Source organism: Salmo salar, chromosome ssa05 (assembly GCF_905237065.1).
Source record: "Salmo salar chromosome ssa05, Ssal_v3.1, whole genome shotgun sequence".
NCBI classification, from domain to species: Eukaryota; Metazoa; Chordata; class Actinopteri; order Salmoniformes; family Salmonidae; genus Salmo; species Salmo salar.
Genome location: NC_059446.1, coordinates 20,829,301 through 20,849,286, shown reverse-complemented (window position 1 = coordinate 20,849,286; position 19,986 = coordinate 20,829,301). Strand labels below are relative to the sequence as shown.

Below are 19,986 nucleotides of genomic sequence, written 5' to 3'. Positions count from 1 at the left end.
AATAGTTAAGACAAAATGTGTAACATTGAGTAACAAGCCACGAAATCAAGTTAAGCCATGAATTTATTAACACTGACATTCATAATGTACAAGCATTTAAGAGCATTGTCCATTAATTCCCCTATAGCCGAAGTATATTAAAGTTGTAACACAGAAGCACAAAATGTCAGCTCCAGGCATTGATTTAACTAAAGAGCTAAAGGCCTACTCCAATGACCATTGTATATGTAATACAAGAGAGGTTGAGAGTCAAACAGATTGCATATGAAATAATTGTATTTACAGAGTTTTATTTGAGAGCAGCCATCTAACATTTAAAAAAAAAAAGCACTTAATAGCCAACTAAGCAAAATCCCAGTTGGCAACATTTAACCATTGCAAAACAAAGCCAAGAACCACCATGCATGTTTGCATTTCATTATTTGTTGTGACGGTGTAGATAGGGACACACTAAGGGGTCCCATCGCAGTCAGCGGCACACTAAGCATCTCGTCACAGGCAGAGCCCTTGACCGGGTTTGGGCAAAAAAGGCCTGTGGCTGGTGAAGGGAGCGCAACGTCAGTCCTGGAGTGCCGAAACACTTCTGGTTTTCATCCTCTCCTCCTAACCAGGGACTAATTCAGACCAGGGACACCAGTTGAGTAAAATTAAATACCAGAAAGTGTTCAGGCCCTCTAGGACCGGAATCAAACCGCCCTGCTTTAGACGAAGGTGATGCGGGTACGGGCCTGGTTGACTTGCCACACGTTGAGCTCTTCGTACTCCTCCAGGGCCTCCTGGAACTGGGCAGGGGTGAAGCCACGGGAAACACACCGCTGTTCGGCCTCTGCCATGCGAACCAGGCCCCCGGCCCCACCCCGGCCCTTCACACCCTCCGTGGCCAGCTCACGCAGCAGGGAGAAGATCACGTCTGCTGGCCGATGGGCTCTGGAAAACAACGGTATCAAAAAAAGGTTGAGGGTCCAAAGTTGTGGAACGTCATCAGGGTTGGGGTCAAACCCACAAATTAGGGCCTACCGACTGGTCTGTTCAGAAACGGAATGCCTATTTGACAGGAACAAATCAATGTCCAAATAAACGGGACAGAAAATTGCATTGACCCAACCTGTGCGTCAATTGCACTTGGCCATATAGCTCCGCTGCTTCTGAAACATACAGTGCAACATACTTACATCAACTCATCTGAATCCCGAGGTAGACTAGCGCAGTAGTATGTGACAAAACATTTGAAGTCAACAGGGACGTATGGTGAAGCACTTATTTCTATAGGGTTTAAGGTCTTCTCGAGTAAACACTCATGTGAACCAAAGGCAGTAAAAACCCTGGAATTTAACCACCTTCTGGTATAGCTCTTGAATACCCATTACATTTGAAGTCATCCCCCTTCTCTGCTATAACCCAATCCTCACCCAAAAGGCATCCACTCAGAGATCTTATTAATGCATAACAGTGTCATCGGGGACTGTCTTGTTGGCAGTGTCGCACAGAGCAGGAGGAAAGGAGCTGACCTGGTGGTGCTGGACTTGTCGGCCTGCAGGGAGTCCTTGGACATTTCCATGAGCCTCATCGCCTCGTTCACATCCTCTTTCTCCACCACATCCACCAGCCGCAAACGGGCCTGTGAGAGGGGGGGTGGGGGCGCGAGACCACAGGTCAGGTAGCTATATCGGCTACAGCACAGAACACACACACCCAAAAATAAATGCAAAAATCAACTGTTAGTGTCTTTCAGACATCGTAGGTCGCGCTGTGCCGGTACTGTCAGACCGAGACAAGTGCAATGCCGTCTGGAATGGCTGGCAATTGCCCAAGTCTCCGCCTCTCAACACCAGCTAGTCTCTTCCGATGGATGAGGCTTAACAGTCAATCAACACAATATGATTCGTTAAAACAGTGGTGGCTGTACAGGCCATGGTTGTATTGTAGAAGGCTCTCAGGTAACAAGCGACGACTGGTTCCGTTCACAGTCAGTTTTGCTTGGGTTTGCACAGCTGCTCCTACAAAAAGGCTGACTGCCCACCCCGCAAAGCTGACCAGGACCAGACAGGAAAACAGACAGATTAACACATTAACTATACCCAGGCTTGAGTACAATATTAATTCAGCACAAACTCCATAAAGGGCATGGAAGTAATATTTGACAGAATTTGGGTAAGTAGAGGGTCAACCCCCCCATTGACTATTGGAGTTCACCAACTGTTTAAAATCAGTTGTGTTAGTCCTTTTTGCCTATGCTGTTGACGTATTTTACAGTAATGGTTATACATCAATATCGACTGCAGTGGAAAAATGCTTGCCCAGTCTTCCCAATCATTTTACCCTTTTCTGAATTTTATCACTAGGTGGAGACAGACCACCGTACCCCTGAAGACCAACCTGTAGTCTACCACACCTCTCATTAGCACCACCAGTTGGAAAGAGTTCTCCCCAAGTCTTCCCCATGCTCTATATGAACTTGTCCATCCCTTTTGTGCGATTATTCAGATGAAGGCCAAAACCAAATCTTTTAACTTTTTAGTGACAGGGGGCAGTATTCGGAAATTCAGATGAATGACGTGCCCAAATTAAACTGCCTGCTACTTGGGCCGAGAAGGTAGGATATGCATATTATTAGTAGATTTGGATAGAAAACTGTTTCTAAAACTGTTTGAATGATGTCTGAGTATAACAGAACTCATATGGCAGGCAAAAACCTGAGACAAAAATCCAACCAGGAAGTGGTTTGTAGTTTTTTTTTCAACAGATTGCCTTTCAAAACTACAGTGTCTGTGGGATCATTTTGCACTTCCTAAGGCTTCCACTAGATGTCAGTCTTTAGAACCTTGTTTCATGCTTCTACTGTTACTGGGGAGAGAATAAGAGCCGTCTCAAGCCTGGGACCAGTGAGTTGTTTACTGTGTGCTCACACAGGCGCGCCGCTCCTTTTTCCTCTGTAATGAATACGCTGTTGTCCGGTTAGAATATTATCTAAGCTTTATGTTAAAAAGACCCTAAGGATTGATTGTAAACATCGTTTGACATGTTTCTACGAACGGTAATGGAACTATTTGACTTTGTCTCGGGTTTTGCGCTTGCGCATTATGCCTTTGGATTAGTGATCTGAACGCGCGAACAAAACGGAGGTATTTGGACATAAATATGTAAATTATCGAACAAAAAACAAACATTTCTTGTTGAAGTGGGAGTCCTGGGAGTGCATTCCGACAAAGATCAGCAAAGGTAAGTGAAGATTTATAATACTATTTCTGAGTTTAGTTGACTCCAGAACTTGGCGGGTAACTGTATAGCTTGCTTTGATGGCTGAGCTCTGTACTCAGAATATTGAACAATGTGCTTTCGCCGTAAAGCTATTTTGAAATCTGACACTGCGGTTGCATTAAGGAGAAGTGTATCTATAATTCTTTCAATAGCTGTTGTAAATTTTATCAACGTTTATGATGAGTATTTTTGTAAATTAATGTGCTCATTCACCAGAAGTTTTGGGAGGCAAAACATTTCTGAACAGCACGCGCCAATGTAAAATGGGGTTTATGGATATAAATATCAACTTTATCGAACAAAACATACATGTATTGTTTAACATTGAGTCCTGGGAGTGTCATCTGATGAAGATCATCCAAGGTTAGTGATTCATTTTAGCTGTATTTCTGTTTTTTGTGACACCTCTCCTTGCTTGGAAAATGGCTGTGTGGTTTTTCTTGTTTAGGCGCTGTCCTAACATAATCTAATACTATGCTTTCGCCGTAAAGCCTTTTTGAAATCGGACAATGTGGTTGGATTAACGAGAAGATTCTCTTTAAAATGGGATATAATAGTTGTATGTTTGAGAAATTTGAATTATGCGATTTTTGTTGTTTTGAATTTGCTGCCCTGCTATTTCACTGGCTGTTGGCAGTGTGTCCCGCGGGTGGGACGCTAGCATCCCACATGTCCCAGAGGTTAACCATGCTTAAATAAAACAATGCATTTCTAATGGTGACCAAGGGTTGCAACTTTTCAACAAGTACAGGGTCACCCAGTGGAGTGGCAGGCTTGCCCTCGTGGCCACCCAGATGTAGCACAGTGCAGTCGGGGTGTCGGGAAGTGCTGGTTTTGCAGTAGGGCGGGTGAGTCAGCTACCTGCACAAACAGCACTTTTGACACCCAGGAGCTACGAGACCACAGAGTGAGAAGCATCACATTCCTCCAGTCTTAACGGACAGGAAGCAGTCATTCAAAAGAGCAGTCAGTGCAAGCATGAGCGTAGACACGAGGCCTAGTGCCCAGCGTGTGAAAGAAGTGCTCATACTGCAGGTAGGCTGGGCATCGCCACTACCTGCACTGTAAGCACTTTTGCACAAACTGGGCTGCAGTAGACGGTCTTACTCCACAACCTAAATATGCTCCCAGTCAGGGTAGAAGGAGCCTGTACTCAGGATGGGGTGAGACTCACCAGGGCGGTGGAGAGGCGGAGGATGGACAGGAGTGTACGGGCGGAGGTGAAGGTGCAGTCCTTGCTGACACGCGCCTCCTTCCTCATCTCCACGTAGGCCGCCGTGATGTAATCAGCCAGCGACTCGGGTATGACGGGCTGTCGCCTCTTACACAGGGAGATGTAACGTCTGGAGGGAGCATACAATTATTCACAAGCTAAAACATGCACGTGAGAGGAATTTCTAGTCAATGATTTCTAAATAGTTGGTTATTTTACCTCCAGCCCCACAAAGAGCAATATGTCAACCAGGCTGTTACCACTGACCTCATGAGCTTCATATCAATGGGGGTGAAGTGAGTGGGTGGCTGGCGGCAGTGCTGGTGAACATAGGTGATGTGCTGGGCCAGGCGGAGATCGGCCTCCGCGTCAGGCTTGTCCTGGATGAGCCACAGCAGGTCGAAACGTGAGAGCAGGGCGGCTGGCAGCTGGATGTTCTGCTCTATGGTCTTTCGCGGGTTGTAGCGGCCATAGGCAGGGTTGGCGGCCGCCAGGATGGAGCAGCGGGCGTTGAGGGAGGTCATGATGCCCGCCTGACCAGGGAAGGGAACGAGTGAATCAGTCACCCATATTCTCTTTAGGGTTGAATGGCGGGAACCCGGTTACAGAGATTTACAGCACAAAACTACTCCCTTTTACCAGAATAACAGAAACCGGCCAATTATAAATTATTTATCTGAACAGCATGATGTGAAATGGAACTGTTAAATTATATGCAATGTCTAAATCTGGCTTCTCTACAGCCTCTGCATGACAAATCAATGCTTCGTATGGAGCACATCTCACCATAGTAAACAGGTAGGCCTACACTTGCTGCAGCATAGCCTATGCTATAGTAAAATAAAGACAGGTAATAACGTTATTACCCATCTCCACTTGGCTTTTGGGGCGGGGGGGGTCACCGTATTTTTCCTAAAGACTATATATTTTAATTGCAGCTGCAAAAGTTTAGAACAACCCATCACCCAAATATCGTTGCTTATTTAAAATAATATTTTAAGTACACGCGCAAGCACTCGCAATCTCTTCAAATTGCATCCAAAAAAAGACAATCTTGTTCTAGATGGCACACAGGGAAAAATAAAACGCAACATGAAAATGGCAAAGATTTTACTGAGTTACATAAGGAAACTAGTCAATTGAAATATTCATTACGCCCTAATCTATGGATAATTGCATTTGTCAAACAGGAAGGCCTACCATATATATACACACATATATGAAGAAAGGCTCCAACAAAGCCCTCGTTGTGAAGTCATTAAAACGAAGACAATTGTTGAAATTAATTACTTTGAGTACCATTTGCCTGCCTGCTTGCCTTTTTAGTAGACTTTCTCCCACACTCGCTCCTTATTAATACATTGATTGAAAAAGTGTGTCTCATGACATAATACATTTGGTCTCCAGTCTGTGCGCTACTCACTCTACTGTAGGCTACATAATTTATGTTAAATTAATTTGATGGAGCGCCACATCTCTCCAACAGCACCCTGGAGAGGCACGCTGGGCATGGACAAGCTAAATATTTTGCGCCCCTACCTGAGGCAGCATCAGCACGCACCTAAATAGCCCCCATGCCACTGGGTGAGTGAAGTTATTATTTTTTTTGCCAGAATGTGGTGTTGTGTGTGGAGGTGCATCTTGGTGGGCTGTAGGCCTTCCATCCGTTTAAGTCCATTCACTCATTTTTCATGCCTCTGACATAAGTAATAGTGTAACAGCCTACAGTTCTTCTCCCATTTTGTTTTCATTGTGATAGGCTCATGTTTTCAACAAAGGCTCATGTTTTCACCAAATGCACTTTCGCCCATGTTGGGATAGTGGTCGCTGTCCGCAGTGCTGAAACACATCAGTGCACTGTTGAATTGGTGCTTTTCCTAGACCATGTTGTTATAAGCATAATAGCAAAGTCAACCAGCATATTGGTGTTGAGAACAATACGGCAGAGGCAGCAGACAAGAAAACAGTCATTGCCTTAATTGTTAAAGAAAAGTGAGGAGAGGAAACCATCTTAATTAGGTCTATAATAAGTAGACCAACTTCAATGTGCCTGGCTTTATAAGTCATCCGTATACAGTGCCTTAAGTATTCAGACCCCTTGACTTACCACATTGTTATAGCCCTATTCTAAAATATGCCTCACCAATCTACACACAATACCTCATGACAAAGTGAAAACTCCACAAATAGAGGTGTGCCAAGCTTGGAGCGTCATACCCAAGAAGACCAAAGGTGCTTCAACAAAGCACATTGTAAAGGATTAATACTTTTGTAAATGTGATTTCTTTTTCAAAAAAAAAAAAATTTGGAAACATTGCTACAAACCTGTTTTCACTTTGTCATTATGGGTTATTGTGTGTTGATTGATGGGGGGAAAAAATAAATCACATTTAATACATTTTATAATTGCTGTAACGTAAAGGGGTCTGAATACTTTCAGAATGTACTGTAGCTAGCTACAGCTATGAGCTTTTGTTTGTCGTGCGTAATGTGCAGTAGCCTATATCATATAGAACACAGCTGAAGTCGCAGGTTTACATACAAATTTCTTGTTAACAAACTATAGTTTTGGCAAGTTGGTTAGGACATCTACTTTGCGCATGACAAGTAAATTCTCCAACAATTGTTTACAGAGATTATTTCACTGCATCTCAATTCCAGTGGGTCAGAAGTTTACATACACTAAGTTGACTGTGCCTTTAAACAATTTGTAAAATTCCAGAAAATTGTGTCATGGCTTTAGAAGCATCTGATAGGCTAATTGACCTCATTTGAGTCAATTGGAGGCGTACCTGTGGATGTATTTCAAGGCCTACCTTCAAACTCAGTGCCTCTTTGCTTGACATCATGGGGAAAGCAAAAGAAATCAGCCAAGACCTCAGACAAAAACATTGTAAACCTCCACAAGTCTGGTTCATCCTTGGGAGAAATTTCCAAACACCTGAAGGTACCACTTTCATTTGTACAAACAATAGTACGCAAGTATAAACACCATGGGACCACGCAGCCGTCATACCGCTCAGGAAGGAGACGCGTTCTGTCTCCTACATATGAACGTACTTTGATGCGAAAAGTGCAAATCAGTCCCAGAACAACAGCAAAGGACCTTGTGAAGATGCTGGAGGAAACGGGTACAAAAGTATCTATATCCACAGTAAAACGAGTCCTATATTGGCATAACCTGAAAGGCCGCTCGGCAAGGAAGAAGCCACTGACCCAAAGCCACCATAAAAAGACCAGACTACGGTTTGCAACAGCACATGGGGACAGAACGCACTTTTTGGAGAAATGTCCTCTGGTCTGATGAAACAAAAATAGAACTGTTTAGCCATAATGACCATCATTATGTTTGGAGGAAAAAGTGGGAGGCTTGCAAGCCAAAGAACACCATCCCAATTGTGAAGCACGGGGGTGGCAGCATCATGTTGTGGGGGTGCTTTGCTGCAGGAGGATCTTGTGCACTTCACAAACTAGATGGAACCATGAGGAAAATTGTGTAGATCTATTGAAGCAACATCAGTCAGGAAGTTAAAGCTTGGTAGCAAATGGGTCTTCCAAATGGACATTGACCCCAAGCATACTTTCAAAGTTGTGGCAAAATGGCTTAAGGACAACCAAGTCAAGGTATTGGAGTGGCCATCACAAAGCCCTGACCTCAATCCTATAGAAAACTTGTGGGCAGAACTGAAAAAGCGTGTGCAAGCAAGGAGGCCTAAAAACCATACTCAGTTACACCAGCTCTGTCAGGAGGAATGGGCCAAAATTCACACAACTGATTGTGAGAAGCTTGTGGAAGGCTGCCTGAAACATTTGACCCAAGTTAAACAACAAAGGCAATGCTACCAAATTCGAAATGAGTGTATGTAAACTTCTGACTCTGGGAATGTGAAGAAAGAAATAAAAGCTTAAATAAATCACTCTACTACTATTCTGACATTTCACATTCTTAAAATAAAGTGGTGATCCTAACTGACCTAAGACAGGGACTTTTTACTAGGATTAAATGTCAGGCATTGTGAAAAACTGAGTTTAAATGTATTTGGCTAGGGTGTATGTAAACTTCGACTTCAACTGTTTGCATTGGATAATTGCATAATAATTTGGGCTTGCTTAGGCTCATAAAATATATTTAATGAAGGGCTCAAAAATGTATTTAATATATGACTCAGTCTCGGTAGCATCAGGTTAGAATTTTCATGCTGATCTAAGTTCTAATCAAATCCAGACATTTATATGCTTTTGAATGACACTTCCGGTTTTGGTGGTAAAGACTGGCTTACCCGAGATGGAACATTTGTAAAATACCGGGATAGTCAATCCCAATTCTCATTCAGTAGGGGAAAAGCTCAGTGTTGAGACCGACATTTTCTATGTTGTCTTCTCGGGGTAGGTTTGTGTTATTCGTCATGAATCTTGTTCCGGAGGCAACTCTGCAATGTTCACTAGCTGGTAAAGCCACAAAGTCAAAGTAAAACATAACCCTAACGCGTAACCTTCATGAAATTTTACAATATAGCCACATTCAACTTCGCACCTGGCCCATCTAAGGGGAAAAAAAAAAAATCACTCAGCACTGTCTCCAGGACAAGATGGAAGACAAACGCCAACCTGCTATAGGGGTACAGGTAGAAAATCTTGTCAGTTCTCCTTCTTTAAAACCACACATGAATAGCCTTACACAACTAAAGTGTTAGTTGCCAAACAGATATGGCTTTGGTAAAGAGAAAGCTCACCTTGGCAATGGAGATGGTCTGCTGCTCCATCACCTCGTGGATGGCTGTGCGATCAGCATCTGCCATCTTGTCAAACTCGTCGATGCAGCATACACCCTGGTCGGCCAGCACCAGTGCGCCGCCCTCCAGGGTCATCTCCCCGGTGAGGGGGTCACGCATCACCGCTGCCGTCAGCCCCACGCCAGAGGAACCTCGGCCTGTTGTATATTGGCCTGGAGGGGGTCAGGGGGAATGGTCATGGCTAGGCCCATGATATCAGGAGCACAAATACAATCATCTTTAAAGCCTTGATTTACTTGAATACCTCTCCCTTTCCTTACATATTAATCCAACAACTGTGCAAAAGGGTGTAAACCTTTCAGTCAATTTCCGGTAGGCCATTTAGCATGTTGCTTTCACCAGTTGTGTGACCTGGGACCAGTGAAAAATGAAGGAGACATGGAGAAGAAATATTTCAGATAGTTCCAGAAGATTGTACTCACTGCGAGGAGCCAGGCGGTCAATGTAAGACAGCAGTTGGGACTTGGCTACTCCTGGGTCTCCCATCAGACAGATGTTTATGTTGCCTGGAAGGAGCCAAACAGGGTCATTAGTAAAACATCCCAAAACTCCAGTTAACTCAAATGAAAGCCAAATCAGCCATTTTAAAATGGACAATGTTACAGGGCAGTGGAAGGGTTTTATTGCACTCACCTCTGATCTTCATACCCTTGGGGGCCTGCTGCACTCCTCCAACCAGGAGCAGCAGCAGAGCCTTCTTCACATCTTCATGGCCAAAAATCTCAGGAGCAATGGAGCCAGCAAGCTTCTCATAGAAATCTTCCTCTGTAAGTGAGGAGCACATGAACCAAACTATTCAGTTACACTCAGTCCATTCACATCAGAACATCCTCTTGGATAAACAGCACGAGAAAGGTCTGAAAACAACCCACAGTCCCAAAACACTGTTGGCAGATTCAAAAAGACAGGAAACATTTAAGCAACACTGAGAAGCTTCATAATACTGCCAACATTGATCTGCGATCACCGAAAGGATTAACCTGTTAGGGCTAGGGGGCAGTATTTACACGGCCGGATAAAAAACATACCCGATTTAATCTGGTTATTACTACTGCCCAGAAACTAGAATATGCATATAATTATTGGCTTTGGGTAGAAAACACCCTAAAGTTTCTAAAACTGTTTGAATGGTGTCTGTGAGTATAACAGAACTCATATGGCAGGCAAAAACCTGAGAAGATTCTGTACAGGAAGTGCCCTCTGACCATTCCTTGGGCTTCTTGACTCTCTTTATTGAAAACTTAGGATCTTTGCTGTAACGTGACACTTCCTACGGCTCCCATAGGCTCTCAGAACCCGGGAAAAAGCTGAATGGTGTCTTTGCAGCCCCTGGCTGAAAAACATTAGCGCCTTTGGTAAGTGGTCTATCAGAGGACAATGAGACTGAGGCGCGTGCACGAGGCGACCCCATGTTTTTATTTTCTCTGTCTTTGAACTAAAACACGGTTTCCCGGTCTGAATATTATCGCTTTTTTACGAGAAAAATTGATTTTAAACAACGGTTGACATGCTTCGAAGTACGGTAATGGAATATTTAGATTTTTTTGTCACGAAACGCGTCGGGCGCGTCACCCTTATTTACCCTTCGGATAGTGTCTTGAAGGCACGAACAAAACAGAGGATATTTGAACATAACTATGGATTATTTTGAACCAAACCAACATTTGTTATTGAAGTAGAAGTCCTGGGAGTGCATTCTGACGAAGAACAGCAAAGGTAATAACATTTTTCTTATAGTAAATCTGACTTTGAGGGCTAAACTTGGTGGGTGTCTAAATAGCTAGCCCTGTGATGCCGGGCTATCTACTCAGAATATTGCAAAATGTGCTTTCACCGAAAAGCCATTTTAAAAATCGGACATGGCGAGTGCAAAGGAGTTCTGTATCTATAATTCTTAAAATAATTGTTATGTTTTTTGCGAACGTTTATCGTGAGTAATTTAGTAAATTCCCCGGAAGTTTGCGGGGGGGTATGCTAGTTCTGAACGTCACATGCTAATGTAAAAAGCTGTTTTTTGATATAAATATGAACTTGATTGAACAAAACATGCATGTATTGTATAACATAATGTCCTAGGATTGTCATCTGATGAAGATCAAAGGTTAGTGCTGCATTTAGCTGTGGTTTATGTGACATATGCTAGCTTGAAAAATGGGTGTCTATTTCTGGCTGGGTACTCTGCTGACAATCTAATGTTTTGCTTTCGTTGTAAAGCCTTTTTGAAATCGGACAGTGTGGTTAGATTAACGAGAGTCTTTAAAATGGTGTAAAATAGTCATATGTTTGAGAAATTGAAGTAATAGCATTTCTAAGGTAATTGAATATCGCGCCACGGGATTACACTGGCTGTTGCGTAGGTGGGACGATTTCGTCCCACCTAGCCCAGAGGTTAAGAACCTGGGGGGGGTAAGGCACACCTGTGATCTGGCGCAGCTCTTCCTCACTCAGCTCTGCTGTGCCCAGCTCATCATCCTCGGTCTTGTTCATCAGAGTGATGCTGTGGGACTCCAGGTACGTCTCTGAAAGCAGACCCTGAGAGGGAGAGAAACAGTCAGACACATTACAACTCCAGAGTGGCGCAGCAGTCTAATGCACTGCAACTCAGTGCAAGAGGCTTCACTACAGTCCTTGGTTCGAATCCAGGCTGTATCACATCTAGCCATGATTGGGAGACCCATAGGGCGGCGCACAATTGGCCCAGCGTTGCCGGGTTTGGCCATCATTGTAAGTGAGAATTTCTTAACTGACTTACCTAGTTAAATAAAAGGTTAAAAAAATAAAACTACGGCAGCACCTCTAAGCTAGCCAAGTAGCCTGCTGTCCAGGGGATGTAGGTGTACATCTGTAGCCTCAGGTTACAGAAACAACCTCCTGCCCTATGGGCCGTTCTCACTTCAACAAGTTTTACTTTACATCTCAGCCAAGTCACAGGTAGAGTAAAGTTCTAGTTTTCCTCCAACTTACAGTTTGTAATGTTAAACTTGAGGATAATTCTCAAAAAAGGTTTAAAGAAACTTTGTAATGCATTTGAGTGCTCACTTGGACAGCCTGCCTGAAGCCAGTGCGCAGCAGAGGGAGGAAGACGCCGGAGATAGCCACGTGGTCTCCGGGCTGGGCCACGCGCGTGTTCTCCCCGCGGGTGTAGATGGTCATGCTCCTGGGGATGTTTCCCACAGGAACCTGGTCACTCTGGAGATGGATGGAGGCACGGGTTAGTTAGGGATTCAAACCAGCGCAAAGTAAGACTTAGTCTGACTTGTGTTTGTTTATTTGCCTTCAACTTCTCACTCCGGAGAGCTACATGATTTGAATGGGTTGCTGCATTTCAGATTCCTTAGTCAAAGGTCCTTACGTGTTCCTGTATGCGCAGTTCCTGGAACTTGACGAACTTTGAGCCTCGGGTCTGCAGGTAGAGGCGGCCACCTGACTTGTTGGTGACACACTCTTGACTGGGACACATGATGAGGGGCATGAATGTGGGGGATTGAATCTGATAAGACAGAGGCGTCTGGGTTAGCACAAGGAAAGGAACCGAGAGAACTGAAATGTTTCTGTACCAGACAGTGTTTAATGCATTTACCCAGCCATGAGATCAAGTCAATTAATTATATAATTTATCAACTTTCCTTGACAAGTTTGTGCAATAAGATGCCAATCGCTTACCGGCTGGTATGTCTCTGCGCCACACTGGTCACAGGTGTAAGTGGCAACTGCCATCATGGGCTTGACCTCAGTGGCACGGGTCACGATGCCCCTAACTGTCACCAACTGGCCAATGCTGTCTGCACGGACATCACGGACCACTTTGGGTTTGGCAGTGCTAGGTGGTTTGAAGTAGAGCTCACTGAGAGAGAGAGAGATCAGAGGGGATGCAATAATTGTTATTCCTTGTTGCCTAAATACGCAAATCAGCCGCCATGAGATGAATGGGCATGGCATGCATCTAGTAGAACATGCATCCAGTCAAAATAAGGATACTTTTTGATATACACAACCAGTCAAAAGTTGACACCTACTCATGCAAGGGTTTCTTCATTTTTACTATTTTCTACATTGTAGAACAGAAGACATCAAAACTATGAAATAACATATATAGAATCATGTAGTAACCAAAAAAGTATATATTTTATATTTGAGATTCTTCAAAGTAGCCACCCGTTGCCTTGTTGACAGCTTTGCACACTCTTAGCATGCTCTCAACCAGCTTCACTTGGAATGCTTTTCCAACAGTCTGGAAGGAGCTCCCAAATATGCTGAGCACTTGTTGGCTGCTTTTCCTTCATTTTGCAGTCCAACTCATGCCAAACCGTCGCAATTGGGTTGAGGTCAAGTGATTCTGGAGGCCAGGTCATCTGATGCAGCACTCCACTCTCCTTCATGGGTCAAATAGTCCTTACACAGCCTGGAGGTGTATTGGGTCATTTTCCTGTTGAAAAACAAAATGACTGTCCCACTAAGCGCAAACCGGATGGCATGTCGCTGCAGAATGCGGTGGTAGCCATGCTGGTTAAGCATGCCTTGAATTCTAAATAAGTTACAGACAGTGTCACCAGCAATGCACCACCACACTTAACTGTGGGAACCACACATGTGGAGATCATCTGTTCACATACTCGGAGTCTCACAAAGACAAGGCGGTTGGAACCAAAAATCTCACATGGACAAATTTCCACAGGTCTACTGTCCATTGCTTGTGTTTCTTGGCCCAAGCAAGTCTTCTTATTGGTGTCCTTTAGTAATGGTTTCTTTGCAGCAATTCGACCATGAAGACCTGATTCATGCAGTCTCCTCTGAAAAGTTGATGTTGAGATTTATCAGTTACTTGACCTCTGAAGCATTTATTTGGGGTGCAATTTCTGAGGCTGGTAACTAATGAACGTATCCTCTGCAGCAAAGGTAACAGTGGGTCTTCCTTTCCTATGACGGTCCCCATGAGAACAAATTTCATTATTGCACTTGATGGATTTTGCGACAGCAATTTAAGAAACTTTCAAAGTTCTTCACATTTTCCGGACTGACTGACCATCATGTCTTAAAGTAATGGACTGTTGTTTCTCTTTGCTTATTTGAGCTGTTCTTGCCATAATATGGACTTGTTCCTTTACCAAATAGGGCTATCTTCTGTATACCACCCCTACCATGTCACAACACAACTGATTTGTTCAAACAAATTAAGAAGGAAATTCCAAAAATTAACTTTTAACAAGGCACACCTGTTAATTGAAATGCGTTCCAGGTGACTACCTCATGAAGCTGGTTGAGAGAATGCCAAGCGTGTGCAAAGCTGTCATCAAGGCAAAGGGTGGCTACTTTAAAGAATGACAAATATTTTCATTTGTTTAACACTTTTTTGGATAATACATGATTCCATGTGTTATTTCATAGTGGAAGTCTTCACTATTATTCTAAAATGCATAAAAAGGGCACAAATAAAGAAAAACCCCTGAATGAGTAGGTGTGTCCAAACTTGACTGGTACTATATACCAGTTCTCACTTTCCTAAGTAATTCATCCAGGTTCATGTCCAGTTCCAACTCAGAGACAATGGCAAACATGCTAGCTAAGTGAACTCACAATCTCCTCATGAGCTCTGCTGGGTACTGGTTGCGAGGATCCCTGGTGTCTGCGGTGTCGTGACCTCTCTGCTCCATCATCAGCCTATGCTCAATGTACACATCCAGGGAATCCTTGGCCACCACCTGGGTGAACGAAGAGATAGGTATCGAGGGAGTTAAGTCTCAGACTAAATGTTTTACAGGTTATTTCATCCTTAAAACTAACAATTAGCAACTGCCTTATCAGAATCAATATCCAAGTAAAGCAGGACAGATGTCTTAAATGAGCACGTTTGTATTAATGCAGCTAAAAAAATACCTCTCTCTCACGGTACTCTGGCAGCAGCTCGTGGACGGCATCAGCGAACAGGCCCATGTAGCGTTTGGCGTTCTCACAGATGCTCTCCACCAACTCTGGGTCCTCCTCGGCCACATCGTCTAGGTCCACTTGCAAAGCCACCTGCTCCCTGTGGGACAGGGCAACCTACAGAAAACAGGGCTTCTATCAGAGACAGAATATTTTTATTTGTGGCCTAGCACAGATGTTGCACAGCCTTTTTCTGCAAACAACGACAACCGTTCCTGCCCATCAGTCATTGGTCAAAGGGTCACTGCCACCACCGCTTATTTATTGCAGAGTAGAACCAACAAGTTTCAGCTTCTCTTTAACTTGTTATGGATAGGGGGCAGTATTTTCACGGCCAGATAAAAAACGTACCCGATTTAATCTGGTTATTACTCCTGCCCAGAAACTAGAATATGCATATAATTAGTAGCTTTGGATAGAAAACACTCCAAAGTTTCTAAAACGGTTTGAATGGTGTCTGTGAGTATAACAGAACTCAAATGGCAGGCCAAAACCTGAGAAGATTCTGTACAGGAAGTACCCTGTCTGACCATTTCTTGGCCTTCTTTGTCATCTCTATCCAAAACAGAGGATCTCTGCTGTAACGTGACACTTTCTAAGGCTCCCATAGGCTCTCAGAAGGCGCCAGAACGTTGAATGATGACTCTGCAGTTACTGGCTGAAAAACAGTAGCGCATTTGGTAAGTGGTCGCTCTGAGAACAACGAGACGGGCACACGCGTGCACGTGAAGAGTCCATTTTACTTTTTCAGTCTTTGAACGAAAACAACGACTCCCAGTCGGAATATTACCGATATTTTACGAGAAATCGCATAAAAATTGATTTTAAACAGCGTTTGACATGCTTCGAAGTACGGTAATGGAATATTTTGAATTTTTTTGTCACGATACGCGTCCGCGCGTCACCCTTCGGATAGTGTCTTGAACGCACGAACAAAACGCCGCTATTTGGATATAACTATGGATTATTTGGAACCAAACCAACATTTGTTGTTGAAGTAGAAGTCCTGGGAGTGTATTCTGACGAAGAACAGCAAAGGTATTCCAATTTTTCTTATAGTAAATCTGAGTTTGGTGAGTGCCAAACTTGGTGGGTGTCAAATTAGCTAGCCCGTGATAGCGGGCTATCTACTCAGAATATTGCAAAATGTGCTTTCACCGAAAAGCTATTTAAAAATAAAAAATTACAGAAAAAATTAAAAAATTAAAATCGGACACCGCGATTGCATAAAGGAGTTCTGTATCTATAATTCTTTAAATAATTGTTATGTTTTTTGTGAACGCTTATCCTGAGTAATTTAGTAAATTCACCGGAAGTGTTTGGTGGGAATGCTAGTTCTGAACGTGACATGCTAATGTAAAAAGCTGGTTTTTGATATAAATATGTACTTGATTGAACAAAACATGCATGTATTGTATAACAATGTCCTAGGAGTGTCATCTGTTGAAGATCAAAGGTTAGTGCTGCATTTACCTGTGGTTTTGGTTTTTGTGACATATGCTAGCTTGAAAAATGGGTGTCTGATTATTTCTGGCTGGGTACTCTGCTGACAATCTAATATTTTGCTTTCGTTGTAAAGCCTTTTTGAAATCGGACAGTGTGGTTAGATAAAGGAGAGTCTCGTCTTTAAAATGGTGTAAAATAGTCATATGTTTGAAAAATTGAAGTTTTCGGATTTTTGAGGAGTTTGTATTTCGCGCCACGCCCTATCATTGGATATTGGAGTGGTGTTCCGCTAGCGGAACGTCTAGATGTAAGAGGTTAAAAAAAAAAAGCTAAGTATTACTGTGCCTTTTGACTCAACCAGTCAGTGGGTTGGCAGGGGAGGAAGATGTTGGCCTTCAGGCTCGCCCCGACACATACTTTGACAATTTGTTTTTTCACTTTGATACTTTACCCACCACATGGTTTAAAACCATTTATCATATTAGATCATGGACTTTAAGTTACAAATGACGAAGAAGGACTGGCGTGACGCATTACAGAAAGAACAGGATCATGAAAGTCAGTGCCATACTCACAAGCTGAGCTCCATATTTGAAGACCTTCTTTCCATTGTCATCCTCACTGTAAAACTCTTGAAGGAACTTCTTGCATTTCTCTGCGGGAAAGAGAGAACACTGTATTTAACAGGGTACATTGAATGCTATGAATATTACAGGTAGAGTATAGCCTGGGTCTGAACTGGGGAACTTGTGTCAAACTGAGTGAACAATCTAATTTAGCTCACCGGCCACAATTCATTGTTTTCAGTGTCAATACAATTCAGGTAATGAGATGTATACATTTGTGTGGGGTTTAACGTTTGAAAAATGCCATCATTGGAGTCCAGGGCCTACATACTGCAAGCTGTGTTGTCCTCTGACGACCCCCTTTAACATCGCATCCCACAGAATCGCGATGAGTCATTGAAGTACTGTCCCTTTAACTCGGACGTCAAACGTTTTCCAAGTTAGTGGATGCATTCAAACCTTTACAACAATGTAACCAATAATTAACATTACAGGTTTGGTTAGCAGTGCACGCCAACAACAAAAACGTAGTGTCCGTTTTGGGGAAAATAACCCCCACCTAAAAATGTGAAACATTATGTATTTTAGACACCTCAAAACAAATGCATATTTCACTTTCTTAGCAGAGCACAAAATTAAACATTCTGCATTTGGAATATTTTTGTAAACAAAGCAGCACATGGCTTTGAGCCTGGTCACTCAGAGGAATCCTCCGCTATACCATCGCTCACAAAATAGTCCCAACTTAACTGATGGATTGAGTTGGTTATTGCTTCAAAACATAACTTCGTTTCAATACCAGTGTATTGACGTGCCATGGTCGAATTTACCCTTACGGTAGCCTGGACTTTAGACCAGCAGTAGCTAGCAACCGACAAACATAACGCCCATACTTGCAGCTGCCTGTGACAAAGAACAGCCTACTCCCGCGGATGAGAAGGGTATCGATGGCGAAAATGCGTGTGGATTGCTAACTAGCCACTGGCAAGCCATTTATTCCACTCCACTATCAAATTGTGCAAATTTGTTAACACTTCTTTGACCGAATCACTTTTGTAGTATTGGTGAGTTATCCGCCACTATCAGTGCAACCCCTAGCATTATCTTTCTCCGCCCCTAGACCATGTGCTCCTCGCGCGTAATTCTTTGTCCTCTTGAGTTCCATCCGGGTTACTGAGAATTGAAGCTATTTAAAACACACACACACACACACACACACACACACAGCTTAGTAACATGCAAGCCACCCTGTAGCAATCCCTAACCGGTATCATTGCCCAAAATTGTAACTACCAAAACAACTTCACAAGTAGCCAGATAGTGTTGTGCACGGGGAGACAGCCCGTGATCACGACTAGTTCTGTACGGGGGAGTTTGGTTAAGAGTCCCGACGATCGGCTTTAAAGTTAACGCGCAGCTTTTGCCGTAAGGTTTTGGAAGCATATAAACGTCGACTGCCTGTACTAATTAGCTAACGTTTGCCATCTGCGTCTCCGAACACACCGGTTTAAACGGAAGCCGGACGTCACAAACCTTGTCACTAAAATACTGTCAACATTGTCCATTACGTGTGTATATTGCATTTGTGAAATTGTGATAACAACTTGGGGCGGCAGCGTAGCCTAGTAGTTAGAGCGTTGGACTAGTAACCGAAAGGTTGCAAGTTCGAATCCCCGAGCTGACAAGGTACAAATCTGTCGTTCTGCCCCTGAACAAGGTAGGTAACCCACTGTTCCTACGCCGTCATTGAAAATAAGAATGTGTTTAACTGACTTGCCTAGTTAAATAAAGGTAAAATAAAGTAGGTGGATTTGTTTCTATAACAGCAACGTTATCGCAATTGAGAATCGATTCCCGTTTAGAATGAGTACGTGTCTATTTTTGCTTCAAGAGCCAGTCTTTAAACAGAACATGTAGCGATGGTCCTTAGACGTAACGTTAGGCTCCTTTATTGGGCTAGGGGCGACCAAGCCTGAACAGTTTACATGTTAGTAAATTGTTAGCTATTAACTCATTGTTGGCTTCTTGGCTGAGCAGACAAAGACCATAAAGTAACGTTAACGGATTAGTTAGCTACTCAACCAACTTACCAAGAATGTTGGTTGGCAAGCTATTTATCAAGTAATTCTAAAGTCAAAGTGCATGGTTTCTTACATTAATTGTTGCTCAGACGTAGTTATGAGTGAGCATGTTACTAGCCTCCATTATCAAAATGAAAGTGCCTGACGTTAGCACGCTAGCTAACTTCAGCAAGCTTGTTTAAAATAAAACATACCTTTCTCAGCCAAGTAATCCTTAGGAGCCATGATTGTTGAGTAATGTGGTTTGACTTACACACAAATGTATTAAGTAACTTATCAGTTATTATATATCTTTTTTTAACAATGTCTTTTCTTTCTACACCGGGAGACAAGAAATTGGAGGTCCAACTGCAAAAAGTGGCGCGAGTCTGTCGTCTGCATTCTCCAATCAAAACGCGTATTTCTATTACCAAAGGCGTGGCTTCACTGTGGCGCGAAAATAGCGGCGATGCGTTGGTCACATGATTCAACAAACTAGCGTACTACGTCATCGGTGGCGCGAAAAATTTAGATTGTGTTTCATGCTTTCTAGCAGTGACCTCGAAAATTCTGTGCATAAAATACTATACTGAACAAAAATATAAACGCAACATGCAACAATTTCTAATATTTTACTGAGTTACAGTTCACAGAAGGAAATCAGTCAATTAAAATCAATTCAATGGCCCTAATCTATGGATTTCACATGACTGTGCAGCCCTTGGTGC

At 43.1% G+C, this 19,986-nt stretch overlaps 1 protein-coding gene across 2 annotated transcripts; it reads right to left on the bottom strand.

The window, feature by feature from the left end:
* Positions 1–45: 45 nt before the first annotated feature.
* mcm7 (minichromosome maintenance complex component 7) lies at positions 46–19,680 on the bottom strand. Of its 2 annotated transcripts, none has more exons than XM_014199150.2 (15): positions 19,474–19,680; positions 17,208–17,287; positions 15,139–15,303; positions 14,839–14,963; positions 12,928–13,108; positions 12,617–12,754; positions 12,304–12,453; positions 11,682–11,796; positions 9,898–10,029; positions 9,687–9,770; positions 9,205–9,416; positions 4,739–5,004; positions 4,433–4,601; positions 1,509–1,618; positions 46–927 (listed from the first exon to the last, which is right to left on the bottom strand). In XM_014199150.2, exons 1-15 carry the CDS (start codon positions 19,502–19,504, stop codon positions 702–704), a joined length of 2,184 nt encoding a protein of 727 aa, XP_014054625.1. In that variant the 5' UTR covers positions 19,505–19,680; the 3' UTR covers positions 46–701. The 2 variants fall into 2 exon arrangements, with proteins under 2 accessions (XP_014054625.1, XP_014054626.1); XM_014199151.2 differs by lacking the exon at positions 19,474–19,680 and adding an exon at positions 17,530–17,550.
* Between the last annotated feature and the right edge of the window lie 306 nt (positions 19,681–19,986).